The sequence below is a fragment of the Lacerta agilis genome, chromosome 17, assembly GCF_009819535.1.
Source record: "Lacerta agilis isolate rLacAgi1 chromosome 17, rLacAgi1.pri, whole genome shotgun sequence".
NCBI classification, from domain to species: domain Eukaryota; kingdom Metazoa; phylum Chordata; class Lepidosauria; order Squamata; family Lacertidae; genus Lacerta; species Lacerta agilis.
Genome location: NC_046328.1, coordinates 39,082,941 through 39,098,335, shown reverse-complemented (window position 1 = coordinate 39,098,335; position 15,395 = coordinate 39,082,941). Strand labels below are relative to the sequence as shown.

General features: G+C 45.7%; 1 protein-coding gene across 1 annotated transcript; it reads right to left on the bottom strand.

Annotated features, from left to right (window-relative positions):
• Nucleotides 1–2,046: 2,046 nt before the first annotated feature.
• Nucleotides 2,047–4,139, bottom strand: LOC117061492 (vomeronasal type-2 receptor 26-like). Its single transcript, XM_033174330.1, has 2 exons — nucleotides 3,804–4,139; nucleotides 2,047–2,928 (listed from the first exon to the last, which is right to left on the bottom strand). Exons 1-2 carry the CDS (start codon nucleotides 4,137–4,139, stop codon nucleotides 2,047–2,049), a joined length of 1,218 nt encoding a protein of 405 aa, XP_033030221.1.
• Between the last annotated feature and the right edge of the window lie 11,256 nt (nucleotides 4,140–15,395).

Below are 15,395 nucleotides of genomic sequence, written 5' to 3'. Positions count from 1 at the left end.
CCCTGCTGAACACTGAGCAGGCCACAAAGACCCAGAACCCACTTTTATGGGGCCTATGAGAACTGGGGCTCACTCCTCACCTTAGGGTTCTCTGGTGCGTCTGCTCTTCATTTATTTATTTTTACTGATTGATTTATATTGAATAAATAAATAAGTTGTCCATGTTTCCTGGTTCTGTGTGTCTTGCTTTCTTCTTACAATTATATGTTTCAGACTTTGGGTGGTGCCATTTGCTTCGTCACTTCCTAACCATGTTAGTTTTTTTAGCTGTGGCTCCTTTGAACATTATCTGAGAATCTCAGAGGTCCAAACAAGGTATTGTTAAGTTATGTTACAGCAATGTTTGGGGTAACAATGAAGAACAGTGACGAGAAGAGAAGAAGAGTTTGGATTTGATATCCCGCTTTATCACTACCCTAAGGAGTCTCAAAGCGGCTAACATTCTCCTTTCCCTTCCTCCCCCACAACAAACACTCTGTGAGGTGAGTGGGGCTGAGAGACTCCAGAGAAGTGTGACTAGCCCAAGGTCACCCAGCAGCTGCAGGTGGAGGAGCAGAGACACAAACCCGGTTCCCCAGATTACGAGTCCACCACTCTTAACGACTACACCACACTGGCTCACACGAGGTTCTTCTGTACTTTGTTTTCTTTTTAAAAATTCAGTAATTAACAAGCGCACCTATCCAACTTCTTTCTATATCACATTTTGCCATTCTAAGCTTCCCACTGCCTATGCTCTTTTCAGCTGCATGTTGGTTCCCCGTCTTCTTCAGGAGGCGAGTAAAGTCACATCTAGTTTCATCTTGGAATTGCTGTTTCAGAGCTTGAATAGTGGACCCCCACTTTTGTTTAGCATTGAGGAAATGTCTGGAGACACTCTGAATGGACCTTACCTGGTTGAACCCAGTGGGCCACGTGATGGTATCACCATGAATGGAGAGTCTCTTGTTTGGAGGAGCCTGGGGGTTCATCATTCCAACCTTAACTCTGAAAAAAGGAGTCATTTGGGAATGTGATCCAGTTGATGATATCCAGTTCAGTTACCAAATCCCCCTTCTGGCTGATAAAACTTCTTCCCCGGCACTATTGTTAAATGAGACGCCTCTCAGAAAGTGGTGGAGCTAATTGTTGAAGAGAAGAGGGAAAAATCCACGAGGGTATTAAAAAGATACAGATGTATAACAGGATGATATTAGTTACAGGTGTGTTGTTCTGCCGTAATCGAAACAAAATAAAAAAATTCCTTCCAGTAGCACCTTAGAGACCAACTAAGTTTGTTCTTGATATGAGCTTTCGTGTGCATGCACACTTCTTCAGATATTATTTCCCTCCAATTGTTCACATCTGTCTGTCTCAAGAAACAATGGAGTGTGCCTCCAGGGGTCAACCTGCTGTGTTAGCAGCACTGAAGTGACCTCCACAGGGTGCAAGCCTGGACAGTCCTGGGCTGCCCAGCCGACAAGACTCCCCTCTCGGTCTTGCTGATGTGGCCGAGAGCAAAGCAGAGCAGGACGTTTGGCACCAGCTTGGTTTCAGGTGTTGCCAGAAGGAAGCATAGAAAATGCCACTCATCCGCCTTAGAGACTCCATTCTGGTTTTGTGCAGGGTTTACTTTTTAACCGTTTATTCCTTTGAAGATATCCCAGAAGGCAACAGAGGTGGAGAACATGCATTTCTGCTCTGCACATCAAGGATTCTGTTTGCAGCAATTCTAACAGCTCACTGACACCATACTTTTAAATAACTCTTTTAACAGTCATGGTTTCCCCCCAAGAATTATGGAAAGTGAAGTTGCTTAAAGGAGTTGAGAGTTGGTAGGAGACCATCGAGAAACAAACGTTCCTAAGATTCCTTGGTGGAAGCCATGGCTCTTAAAGTGAAACAGGAGTGCTTTAATGTTGCAGATGTGCCCCTAGTGTTTTAAAATGAAAGAGATATCAGTCCTATCACATTTCTATGCTAAAACATGAGGGTAAGAAGAAAAAGAGCTTTCTAGACAGTCAAGGAACTATTTTTGCACCCTGAAAGATGGTGAACTATTCTGTATTAGCGACAGAGGGACATTACCTGCCATGGCTGTGGATCCAGCCTCTCCCCTCTCAGTTCATCCATCACTGCACTGTGTTGGAATCTGGAGAAATGCATGTTATGTAAAGCATGTGCCATTGCAAAGACTGCATTGTAGATGCTGTAGCTGTGGGCAGTCATGCTCGTTTCAAAGACAGACCCAGGAAGAGTCTCAAGCTCCTCTGTCCCAGTGCAGAGTTCATTGTCTTTCTTTTCGAAAGGAAGAAGGGGTAAAGAACAAAGAAACGCCTCTTCCCAGAAAGTTCTGATGAAGCCATCCTCCCTTTCTGTAACTGGGTTTCTCACCTGCAGAAATTTTTGGAATCCTAGAAGATTAGCTGAATGAACTCCAAACGAAATGGCACCATGGAGAAAATGCATGTCCCAATTTCTTTGAAAGGAAAACGATGTAAAATCCATCTGGGCAGTCATAATCCAGACTTTTGCCTTGATTTTCACTGGCATATTGATTGTTTCTGCCATGGTTGGTAATATTCTCAGTACCATCATGGACTGAATTTCACCAATCACAACCACAACATTGGCGGTGCTACCCATAATAACACTGATTGTTTTAGAACCTTCCTCCACCATTTCCATAGACTCACCCGAAAAGGTTAGTTTGGGAAATGTTTCTGTATAATCACAGCAGATACCTCTTCCGGCAAACATGGGAAGGACGTTTTGTACAAATCTCTCTCCGTTGTCATCACTCAGAGTCACCACCCCAATCCACATCCAGCTGAAATGCAGCAGTAGCTGGAGAATCCCGTTATATTGATGAGCCACATCAGGGAGCATCCGGTGAAAGAACTCCTCTTGGATGTGGCTAGTCATCACAGGAGAAGAGCCATAGATGAACTGAAAATAATTGTAAAAATTATGCCTGCAAATTCCATCCACTTTGGTGTTTTTATATACCCTCGTATGGTGAATGAACACATGTGAGACTGCACAGAGAAAATATAGAACTTTTAAAAAATAAAGATACATAAAAGTTGAACATTGGCTAGATTTCTTGGTTGAAATACTTCAATTTATACATTCTTTTGCTCAGTCATATATAGAGTCTATGGTCTTTGCTGCCCCTATATTTTCAATCAAGGGAAAAACACAGCAGGGGTCGCTTCTCTCTTAAATTTCCCATGTTAATGTCACCACCAGAACATATAAGCATCAGTCATGTGAACACAGAACAAAGAGCAGATATGACTAGTTTCTGTTGAGGAATCTATAGCAATGATGATTTTGGATGACTGGGCTGCATCAGATCCTGAATCATGGATTCTGTGCTGGAATGCTTAAATATCGGGGAGTAGGCGATTAGCCTTCCCTGCACTGAGAAATGAAACATGTAACGCAGAACACACAACAGAATGGTTACAGGTAGGTAGTCATGTTGGTCTGCCATAGTCAAAACAAAATAGCACCAGTAGCACCTTAGAGACCAACTAAGTTTGTTCTTGGTATGAGCTTTCGTGTGCATGCACACTTCTTCAGAATGGTTGTTCCTCATATTCTGGTGTATTATGTCCAGGCATGATTTTTGTTCATTTTGAGTCATTCACACTTTGTTATATCAACCTGAGGCCTCAAGGGATAGAATCCAATAGAAGTGTGAATAGCGTATAAAATGGCCACACGCAATGCACACATCTCTGTGAATCCCTCAACCTGTAGCATGAAAGGATGCTGTGCAGGAGAAACGCGAATGGCTTCTCAAATGGCTCTCTTACCTGCGGCATCTTGTAGATACTCAGGACAGTTGCCATGTGGAGACAGACGTCAGAATTGGGTCCCCCGATGACGGCTGCTGGACTGTTCTCAACACCACACTTATAGTTAGGGATGAGTCTGCCCCATCCAGACAGCAGCTCCATGGAGCCATGATAGGTCCAGCTTGCAACGAAATGGCTGTTCAAGATGTGGAATCCCAAGGTGACATTGGGCAAGATTCGTGGGTTGTCATTGATCTCCTTTACAGCAAACACCAAAGCCACAATGTGCTGGTAGAGTTGTGTCATGAGCCTGCAATGAGGGGTTTCTTTGGCATCTTCTACAGAAAAGGACATTGTCTACATTTCTACATATCTCCCTAATGAGTGAAAATTACATCAGATGAGAACAGACTAGAGCTTGAGTAGGCTACCCTTGACAAACAAAACTGGACATATAGATAAGAATCCCATATTAGTTATCAAAATAATGGTGAAATACTTCAGTCACGTCAATCCAGAGAAGCTTCTTCTGATTCTTATCTTGCTCAAGTCCCATGCAATATTCCAAATGCATAGAATAGGCTTCCATTATACTTCACACCATCTATCACTCCAAATGCAATAGATCTAGCACACCCATTCCGAGGAAATGAACACACACACCAATCAGATGCCAAGTTGGGGTTGGGAAATTCCTTGTGTTACTCTCTTGATCCACTATGATCCACTTGATCCCTATGGCCTGCAGGTAGGAGCATCTCTGTTTGAGCAATCTAAGCTTGATTGCTAGTACCACTACAAATGCTGATAAATCAGTGCAGGTGATTCAGGTGAAGTGTTCACACGCTTGAATTTGCATGCTATTAACAAGGCATCTTGAACTGGATCTGATAGTTCCTCAGTGAACTCAGGTGCCTGGAAACTTAAAGCAACAACTTATTTGTTGCTCAAACAAAATAAAAATAAAATAAAATGAGGCTGAGTGGGGTGTGATCTCCAATTAATGGAGATGAGACTCTCCCAGGGAAAAGAGGCAATATCCCAAAAAACTGGGGGGGGGGAGAAAAGCCCAGCCCTCTGTCCCTTGGTAATGGGTCCTCATTGGAAAGGAAATATTTAATTCACATCATTTTTCCTGGGGAGCTAGGTTACTATTTCCATCACTCACCTTCCCCTTTACAGGTCAGTGGAGTGATCTGCCCTCCCCCACCACAAACTTTGGGATACCAAGGCCATTTCTGGCAGGCTGAGGTCCCCCCCCCTTTAGTCTTTCCTGAGAGTGCATAGTCTGTTCTCAGCCACCACCCCCCTGTCCCCACGATTCCTATTGTATCCACCTCAAGTCCGCTGAGGCAGGAGAACCACTGCAGCAATCATTCTGAAATAGGATAGAACTTGTTCTTTAGAGGAGGTGAGCACGCCTACAAATTGCATCCAAATTATAGCCTGTTGGACAAATTCTATGATGCACAAGAGGAAATAAATACGTTTGCCATTGCTACTATTAAAGTTGGAAGTAAGAGGTAAACTGGACTTGCTTCATAAACATTAATTTAAGACTATGGTTGACACTCCTAGCAGAAATGGGCTCGAGCTCTCAGGTCTCCACTTCCTCGCCCCAGGAAAAAGCACATTGAATGCATAAGCGCAATAATTACTTATAAGGAAAGCCGATTGCATCAACAGCAAAATATGCAGACGTTTAATATGGATGTATTGTATGGTTAAATAAACACAATTCCTTACATCTGGTCATCAAAGAGTTTAGCAGAGGGACCATCTTTGAATGTTATCTTGTTTACGAATGTATAGACCTGAGACATGATGCCAGCAATCAGGAGGTCTCCTGGATGATAATATTTGTGAAGAATGGGAAGAGGGTCGCTGGTGGAGCACTGAACAAAAGGAATCTTGCATTTAGTTAGAGGCAGCAGTATTAATAGTAAGACCACAAAGTCTTCCATCTTGCAGGAGAACTCTTTACTGCAAACGACAGTTCATCTTTTCGTAATGGAAGAGTCCCTGCCTTGAATAAGGACTCAAGCAGCTGATTTGAAGAACACAGAACTGAAGAATCGGTAAACAGACTGAGAGGGCCATGCATTTCTATAGCCTACACAATGCCTTAGTTTACATTTTGAATGTGCCCACTTGAACTCTCCTGGGTTGGGGAAATATAGCTGTGATTATGAATAATTTGATAATTACAGGAGATATAACTTTTGGCAGCTGTTGTTTATGACTCACTCATAATTGTTAAAGAAATCATGCCCCCCCCACCAGCAGATGTCTTATTTGTTCCTGCTCAAAGTTATAGTGAATCACAGATTTGTACTCCCTCCCCCAGGGAGATGGAAAAACTTTTGCACTTTCCTCCATATGTGATGGAAGTGGACAAGGTTATATGTCAAATTAGAAGAGGCTTGGGGTGGTATTCAGTATTAGTCGTAGTCAGAGTTGATCCATTGAATTTAACGAGCATGACTAGCTTAGGTTCAATAATTCAGGATTTAGTTGAATGCAACCCTTGGTCTCCACCTTTCAGAAGAGCAGCAGTTCAGCCCAGTCTTAGCCCAGCCTCTTCAGCATTGGGTGTCTTGCAGAAATTCAGTCAGTTGCTGTTGTTTTCTGGAAATGGCACCTTTTATGTATTTATGCATATTTAGTTCATGTATATTGAGTGGTTAAAATAAAATTCACTTAATGTCTCTTAGTGTCCCTGTATAAACTTTAGAAGACATCTGAAGGCAGCCCTGTAGAGGGAAACTTTTAAATGTTTTATTATGTTTTTATATGTGTTGGAAGCGACCCAGAGTCAGGGTATTATTATTATTATTATTATTATTATTATTATTATTATTACTATTATTATCTGAAATATGGGGTGTTAGGGGAGAGGTAGTACCTCTGGTGGGGGGAAATGTCATGCTCCTTCTGGCGTAGTTCTTCTACCTTTGTTCCCCACCCTACGCTCAGCCCTTGCCTGTGGCTCCAAGAAGCTGTGAGTATGCGACAGCAGCCTCACCCTGGGAATGGCTTTGACTGGCCGGCTAAAACAGGTGAGGGTAGCTGATGGGTCTCAAACTATTGATGAGTTAAGGACTTACCCTGCATGCAAAGACAGGCTCTCGTGGATTGAGTGGATGAGAACAATAGTCTGTGTTCTGTGACATTAACTATCCCTCCCAGTTTGGTGTCATCTGCAAATTGGATGAGCACCCCCTCAATTCCTTCATCCAAGTCGTTTATAAAGATGTTGAACAACAACAGCCCCAGGACAGAACCCTGCAGCCCCCCCCCCCACTTGTCACTTTTCCCACATAATGACAAGCTACACTTAGTGAGCACTCTTTGGGTTCAGTCAGTCAACCAGCTACAAATCCATCTAACAGCTGGTTGCTGCTGCCCAGGAGGACTCCCCTGCCTGAGTGCCTGAGGGCCCCGTTCCTGCCACACACCACCTGGCCCAGGGCGGGGCCTGGTAAGGCCTCAAAAGGACTGCTGCTGCCTCTGCTCTGCTGCTGGTTGCTGCTGCCCAGGAGGACTCCCCTGCCTGAGTGCCTGAGTGCTGCTGCTGTCCAGCTCTTTTTTTTTTAATGTTTTAAAATGTTTCTATTATTATTATTTCTTTTCATCTTTTTAAGTTTTCTTGTTGTGGGGGTGGGATAGATGTTTAGTGGGGTTTTGAGTTTTGTTTAATTTTGGTTATTTGTAATTTTTATAGTTTTTGGTTTGTATTGTTGTGTTTTGTTTTCTGTTTTTATATAGGTTTTATTTTGTTCTTAAGGGGTGGGGTCAGGGCTGCCTGGGAGGGGGTCCCAGCCAACAAAATGGCTGGGGCAGGTTCCACAGGGTGGGATGCACTGGGACAACCGATCTCAGTGATCACGGGCAGGAGGAGGAGTTACGCTAAGACCAGACCATGTCATTGCCGAGGAGGCAGGCTTAGTCGTTGTTTGAGGACTATCCCTGCCTCCGGGTCTGGTCCTGACCGGACGGATACTGGAATCAACAAGGGATACCCACATGACCTGAAGATGCTGCTGTGCAATGCCAGGTCAATGTTGAATAAAACCACTGCCATCCATGACTTGATTGTGGATGGTGGACTTGACCTGGCATGTGTAACAGAGACTTGGTTGGACGAGGCAGATGGGCCTGTCCTTGCCGCTGCTTGTCCACCAGGTTTCTCTTACGCACAGCAACCCAGGCCTTGTGGGCGGGGAGGGGGGGTTGCAGTGATTTTTAGGAAGTCATTAGTTTGCACCAGGCGTCCTATTGGGAAGACCCAGTTCTCTGAGTGCATGTTCTGGAAGTTGGGCAATAGGGGCAGTACAGGATTCCTTTTGGTGTACCGACCTCCCCGCTGCACCAAGGATTCCCTGCCCGAGCTGCTTCAGGTCGTGGCGGATGTTCTCCTGGAGTCACCTAGTTTGGTCGTCCTAGGGGATTTTAACATCCATGCCGACACAACCTTACAAGGGGCTGCTCGGGACTTCGTGGAAAGCATGGCCTCCATGGGGCTGACCCTGAATAAGTCTGGTCCAACTCATAGCCGAGGACATGCCTTAGACCTGGTATTCACCTCTATGGATGTTGGTGATCTGACATTAAAAAAAAGTGAAACTAAAGAAGTGCCATGGTCAGATCACTTCCTGGTGCAACTGGACTTCTCCGCAACCCTTCCCCTCTGCAGGGAGGTGGGACCAATTCGGATGGTCCGCCCCCGCCACTTAATGGATCCAAATGGTTTCCAGAGAGTGGTAGGGGATACTTTATCCCATGTTGATGGCCTTTCAGCCGATTCCCTGGTGGCCCGCTGGAATGTGGAGCTAACCAGGGCTATTGACTGTTTGGCTCTGAAGCGCCCTCTCCGGTTGCATGGAGCCCGGACAGCCCCGTGGTTTTCCCCGGAGCTGAGGGCGATGAAACAATCGTTGAGACGGCTAGAGCGCCGGTGGCAGAAAACCCATTCTGAATCCGACCGAACACAGGTTAGAGCTCAACGTCGAGCCTACCAAGTGGCGATAGCGACGGCAAAGAAGACTTTCTTCACCGCCTCTATTGCATCTGCGGAAAATAGCAGCAGGAGACTCTTTCAGGTGGTTCGGAATCTATCGGAGCCACCTTCGTCATCGGGGCCTGGTAGGGACCCCAAGATCTCCTGCAATGCGTTTGCAAAGTTTTTTGCGGATAAAATCGCTCAGATTCGGAAAGAGATAGACTCCACCGTGGGAGCAGGGCCAGGGTGGGAGAGTGCCAGAGTCCTGTCTAGTCCAGTTGCGTGGGATCAATTTCAGTCTGTTACCTCCGAGGATGTGGACAGGCTGCTTGGACGAGTGAAACCAACCACCTGTCTCCTTGATCCTTGCCCATCCTGGCTTATAAAAGCTAGCCGGGAGGGGCTGGGCGATGGGCTGCGCGGGGTGGTGAATGCTTCCCTCTGTGAGGGAGCCTTCCCAGCCCCGCTGAAAGAGGCGGTCATTAAACCGCTTTTTAAAAAAACATCTTTAGACCCGGCCAATATGGCCAACTATCGCCCAGTCTCAAATCTACCATTCTTGGGCAAGGTGATTGAGCGAGTGGTTGCTGAACAACTCCAGGCACGCCTGGAAGAAGCGGACCATTTGGATCCCTTCCAATCGGGATTCAGGCCTCACCATGGGACTGAAACCGCCTTGGTCGCACTGGTCGATGATCTCCGGCGGGCTAGGGACAAAGGTGAGAGCTGTTTCCTAGTTCTGCTGGATCTCTCAGCGGCCTTTGACACCATTGACCATAGCATCCTTCTGGACCGGCTAGAGGGGTTGGGAGCTGGAGGCACTGTTATACAGTGGTTCCGCTCCTTCCTCCTGGGCCGTGTTCAGAAAGTGGTGGTGGGGGATGAGTGTTCAGATCCCTGGGCTCTCACTTGTGGGGTGCCTCAGGGTTCTGTCCTCTCCCCCATGCTTTTTAATATCTATATGAAGCCGCTGGGAGAGATCATCAGGGGGTTTGGGCTGGGTGTTCATCAGTATGCAGATGATACCCAGCTCTACCTCTCTTTTAAATCAGAACCAGTGAAGGCCGTGAAGGTCCTGTGTGAGTGCCTGGAGGCGGTTGGAGGATGGATGGCGGCTAACAGATTGAGGTTGAATCCTGACAAGACAGAAGTACTGTTTTTGGGGGACAGGAGGAGGGCAGGTGTGGAGGATTCCCTGGTCCTGAATGGGGTAACTGTGCCCCTGAAGGACCAGGTGCGCAGCCTGGGAGTCATTTTGGACTCACAGCTGTCCATGGAAGCGCAGGTTAATTCTGCATCCAGGGCAGCTGTCTACCAGCTCCACCTGGTACGCAGGCTGAGACCCTACCTGCCCGCGGACTGTCTCACCAAGGTGGTGCATGCTCTGGTTATCTCCCGCTTGGACTACTGCAATGCGCTCTATGTGGGGCTACCTTTGAAGGTGACCCGGAAACTGCAATTAATCCAGAATGCGGCAGCTAGACTGGTGACTGGGAGCGGCCACCGGGACCACATAACACCGGTCCTGAGAGATCTGCATTGGCTCCCAGTACGTTTCCGAGCACAATTCAAAGTGTTGGTGCTGACCTTTAAAGCCCTAAACGGCCTCGGTCCTGTATACCTGAAGGAGCGTCTCCACCCCCATCATTCAGCCCGGACACTGAGATCCAGCGCCGAGGGCCTTCTGTCGGTTCCCTCACTGCGAGAAGCAAAACTACAGGGAACCAGGCAGAGGGCCTTCTCGGTAGTGGCGCCCGCCCTGTGGAACGCCCTCCCATCACAGGTCAGGGAAATAAACAACTACCTGACATTCAGAAAAAACCTGAAGGCAGCCCTTTTTAGGGAAGTTTTTAATGTTTGATATTTTTGTATTTGATTTCTGTTGGAAGCCGCCCAGAGTGGCTGGGGAAATCCAGCCAGATGGGCGGGGTACAAATAATAAATATTATTATTATTATTATTATTATTATTATTATTATTATTATTATTATTATTATTATTATTATTATTAACAGTTCCCTCATTCAACCCACACTTTATCAGCTTCCTCACAAAAAACAACAACATGCAGTACTTTTCAAAAGCCTTACTGAAATCAAGATACACTATGTCCACAGCATTCCCCTGATCCATGAAGCATGTAACTCCATCAAAAAGAAAGAAAGAAATGAGAAACCCATGCTGGGTCTTGGTAACCACAGCATTGTTTTTAAGTGCTCACAGACTGACTGTTGAATTATCTGTTCTAGGAAACTTCCTGCTTTCCATGACAAGCTCATCGGTCAGTAGTTACCTGGGTCTTCTTTTCCCCTCTTTTTTTTAAGATAGGAACAACGTTTGCCTACCTTCAGTCTGCAGAGACCTCACATATTCTCCAAGAATTCTCCAAGATCCTAGACAAAGGCTCTGAAATTACAGTTGAGTAGGTGTTGAAAGGTCCGTATAGTTAAACCTATGGTTTTCCCAGTAGTAATGTACAGAAGTGAGAACTGGACAATCAAGAAGGCTGATCGCCGAAGAACTGATGCTTTTGAATTCTGGTGCTGGAAGAGACTCTTGAGAGTCCCATGGACTGCAAGAAGATCAAACCTATCCATTCTCAAGGAAATCGACCCTGAGTGCTCACTAGAAGGACAGATCCTGAAGTTGAGGCTCCAGTACTTTGGCCACCTCGTGAGAAGAGAAGACTCCCTGGAAAAGACCCTGATGTTGGGAAAGATGGAGGGCACAAGGAGAAGGGGACGACAGAGGATGAGATGGTTGGACAGTGTTCTCGAAGCTACTAACATGAGTTTTGCCAAACTGCGGGAGGCAGTGAAGGATAGGTGTGCCTGGCGTGCTCTGGTCCATGGGGTCACGAAGAGTCGGACACGACTGAACGACTGAACAACAACAACAACAGGTGTTGAGTAGTTCTGCCTTCTCTCTGTCACTTAATATAATTTCTCTGTGTTTCCCACGCAGAGGACCTACCATTTGCTTGTTCTTCCTCTTACTTTGAACACAGCCTATTAAACCTTTTTTAAAAATTACTTCTCTTGCTTATTCTGAGCTTTAACCAGCCTGATCTTCATCCTAAACTGTTGTATTTTCCTCCTTTGCGATTTCCCCTCTCTTCCATTTTTTACACATGTCCTTCTAGACTCTCAGCGCATCTGTGAACTCCTTATGCAGCCACATCGGTTTCCTTAGATGCCTCCCACTTTTCTTTCTTGTTGGAATTGTCTGCCTTTGGGCCTTCAACATTTCTCATTTAGAAGCTCCCATCCCTATTAGACTCCCCTTTGAGTATTTCTGACTATGGGACCTCACCCAGTAGCTCCTTAAGCTACTGGGGCCTCTATTCATACTTTCCAGTTTGTATCCAGGACATGGGAGCGAGTCAAAATGCCAGGGGTGGAAATGGTGATAGTATTGGCAGCGGCAGCAGCACTGCCCCTACCTTCTTCTGTGCTCCGGTGGCCACAGCTTCCTCAGCGCTGCCTTTCACCACCAGACTGCAGCTCCACTCCCAGTTCAGGCCTGAGCATGAGGTGGAAGTAGCAGAGAGAAGGAGGAGCAGGGGCAGTGGCCCACCTTTCCTCCACTGGGCTCCAGCACTTGAGGGAACTGTGAAGGACATAGCTTCCTTGGCGATAGCTCAGTGGGAGGGAGGGAGGGAAAGAGCTGCCATTGAACAGCCCCCGCCACCGCCAGAGGGGCAGAGAGCACCCAGAGCCCCTTTGCCTCCTGCTCCCCCTGTGGCAGCAGCCACTCATGCCCCCAATTCTTTCCGTGTGCTGCCTCTACCTTCCTGTTGAGCTCACAGTTCCCAGGGGCCATGCGCTCTGCACACTCCAGTGGGGCCAGTAAGCCACAGTAATCTGGTGAAGCGAAGGGATGTCCTTCCTTCCTCGCTCTGCCAACCTAGCACATCAATGTTTTTAAGCTCTGTCTGCATGCTCTGATTGGAGGAGAATCCGGCTTCTCCCAGCAGCCACCACAAATGCCTTCTTTCTTTGCTAAACCGAGAAGAGCAGAAAGTTGCACTCCTCAGCAGTGGCTGACCAAAGGAGGACACACGGATCCCAGGACATTCCTGGATCCAATCGGAGACCAGGCTGACTTCTTTAAATCTGGGATGCCTTGTTCACAAGAGAACAGCTGAGTGCTATGTTCTATATAATTCTGAGCTCTCTATGCCCTGCCTCCAGCTTATTCACTTGTATGTCTTCTTTAAAGGAAGTGGAATTAAGTGGAGGGATATTAGGTGGACCTAGGAGATCAGGGTGAAAATCACCAATCAGCCATGAAGTTCACGGTGTCACCTTGAGCCAACTGGCTACCTTCTCCCTGCTAGTTTTTATAAGCCAGTAGCAGCAAGGGTCAAATAGAAATGGAACACAAAACCCACAATTCCTCTTTGTGCCAGCTTTCCATTTTTCATTGAACTGGGAAGGTTCATTGGAACCCAGGTTGCTTGCTGAAGAACAACACTGTGAAGATCTCAAGAGAAGAAGAAGAGTTTGGATTTGATATCCAAAGGAGTCTCAAAGCGACTCACATTCTCCTTTTCCCTCCTCCCCCACAACAAACCCTCTGTGAGGTGAGTGGGGCTGAGAGACTTCAGAGAAGTGTGACTAGCCCAAGGTCACCCAGCAGCTGCATGGGGAGGAGCGGAGACGCGAACCCGGTTCCCCAGATTACAAATCCACCACTCTTAACCACTACACCACACTGGCTATAAGAGAACTTATATCACCCTGCCAACCTTTAGTCTCCAAGTATAGCCTTTCCCTTAGGTGCTTCCATCAACAGGGACACCTTATTGTCTGCAAATCCAAGAGTGTTTGACCATGCAACAATTGTACTGCTCCAACAACGCTCATACCTAACTTCACGCTGCAGGGTAACAGTGAAAACTCAAGAAGGATCTTAAATATTACCCCCGACCAATAAATAGGAAATATTGGAACTTCAGTTTGTCTCTGTCAGTAACTCTGTCAATTTCATGACCTTACTGCCCTTTCCCTTCCCACAGGCCACAACGACATGTGTTGTATCTTTCAAGTTGTACAACTGCATTTAAGCATCCATTGTCACCTGCTGGGTCCCTTGCATTGCTCTCCAACTCTTAGATGACAAAAGAAAGTTCTCCACTTCCATGGGCATTTATTTATTTTTATTATATGCAGTAACTAGTCAATTTCAGCTTGTTATCCCATGCAATGTGGGATTTCTGAAGCGTTTACAGGTGTCTGCATACACTAACCATTTCTGCAAGGAAAAGTAAGACTCTGTATTGCACCTGAAACTGGAGCCCGTGTTATTTTAACTCTTTCATCCCTCCCCTTAACTGGTGTACAAGGAAACATCCCTGTGGTCCAAAACCTAGAAAATCATGTGGAAGAACTGTGGGGGGGGGGGACTCCATCAGGCAAGGCCTCTTTCCACCTGCCTTGCTCCACCCTCTAGTCTCTGCTTCTCAATTTGTATTGTAGTCTCTGCTTCTCAATTTGTATTGTATTGTTTTATGTACTGTGGCTTGCCGTTGTTTTATTGATTATAGTTTAGAAATTATTTATTGTAATTGTTGAGTGGATTTCTGTTTAACTTTTATATCTTATTATTATTATTTAATACTATTCTAATGATTGCTGAATGTTACTTTTTGATGTAGGTTGCCTAATTTAAAGTTATGTTTTATTATCACATTTTTGTATTGCATTAGATTGTTATAAGATGTACATTTTTTGATTATTCAGCTTGTAAACCGCCTTGAGGATCGTAAGATAGAAAGATGGTATACAAATTAAAAATGATGATGAAGATGATGATGTCTCCAATGGTGACACATGTACATTTGGGGAAAATGGTGCAGGTGTGACTGAGGAAGAGTGTTGGGAAAACTGGGAAGCTCCCTTCAGGTCACCAGTTTGCAGCTGGACTGCTTGCTCACCTGTGGCACTCACAATTACAAGAGTACTAGTCGGTAACAAATATGCATTATTATTTTGATCTTACTCTATGTCACAGAGCTCAATGCTCCAAGGAGATAACTTTCAAACTGTTAATTATCTCAGATTGCTGGGTTTCATCATCCATCTTGCCAAACCCCATGTACATTTTATCAGGCCATCAACACAATCAATATCAGAGTGTGAAATTGCATATAAAATAAATCCTGTGTCATTCAGAGCCCTGATGAGAAATTCTGAACATGCAGATATTCATGGATCAGATCTTTAGCTTTTTCCCTTTATCAAAATAATCCAGAGTCATTAAATGTATATTCTTGTAATGCGGTTTTTGGTGGATGGGATAGAAATCTGGCTTTCGGCATCCCTGTTGGCCCCAAGATGGTAGGAACATTCCTGCTGCAGGTCCTTCTCTTCCTGTGGCTCCAGTTCCCTCCAACTGAGAGCAAGGAACACTCTGCAAGATGCACCATGATGCAGCCTTTCCAGCTTCCATACCAGAATCACCAGAGAGGGGACATAATCATTGGAGGGATTGTTTCTTATCTTGGATTTGTATCTGAAGGAATCGATTTCCATGAGCCCCCAAACACAGAGCTCATAGATGAACTTTTGTAAGTAGGAAAACCGATCCTTCATAGTGTACCCTTG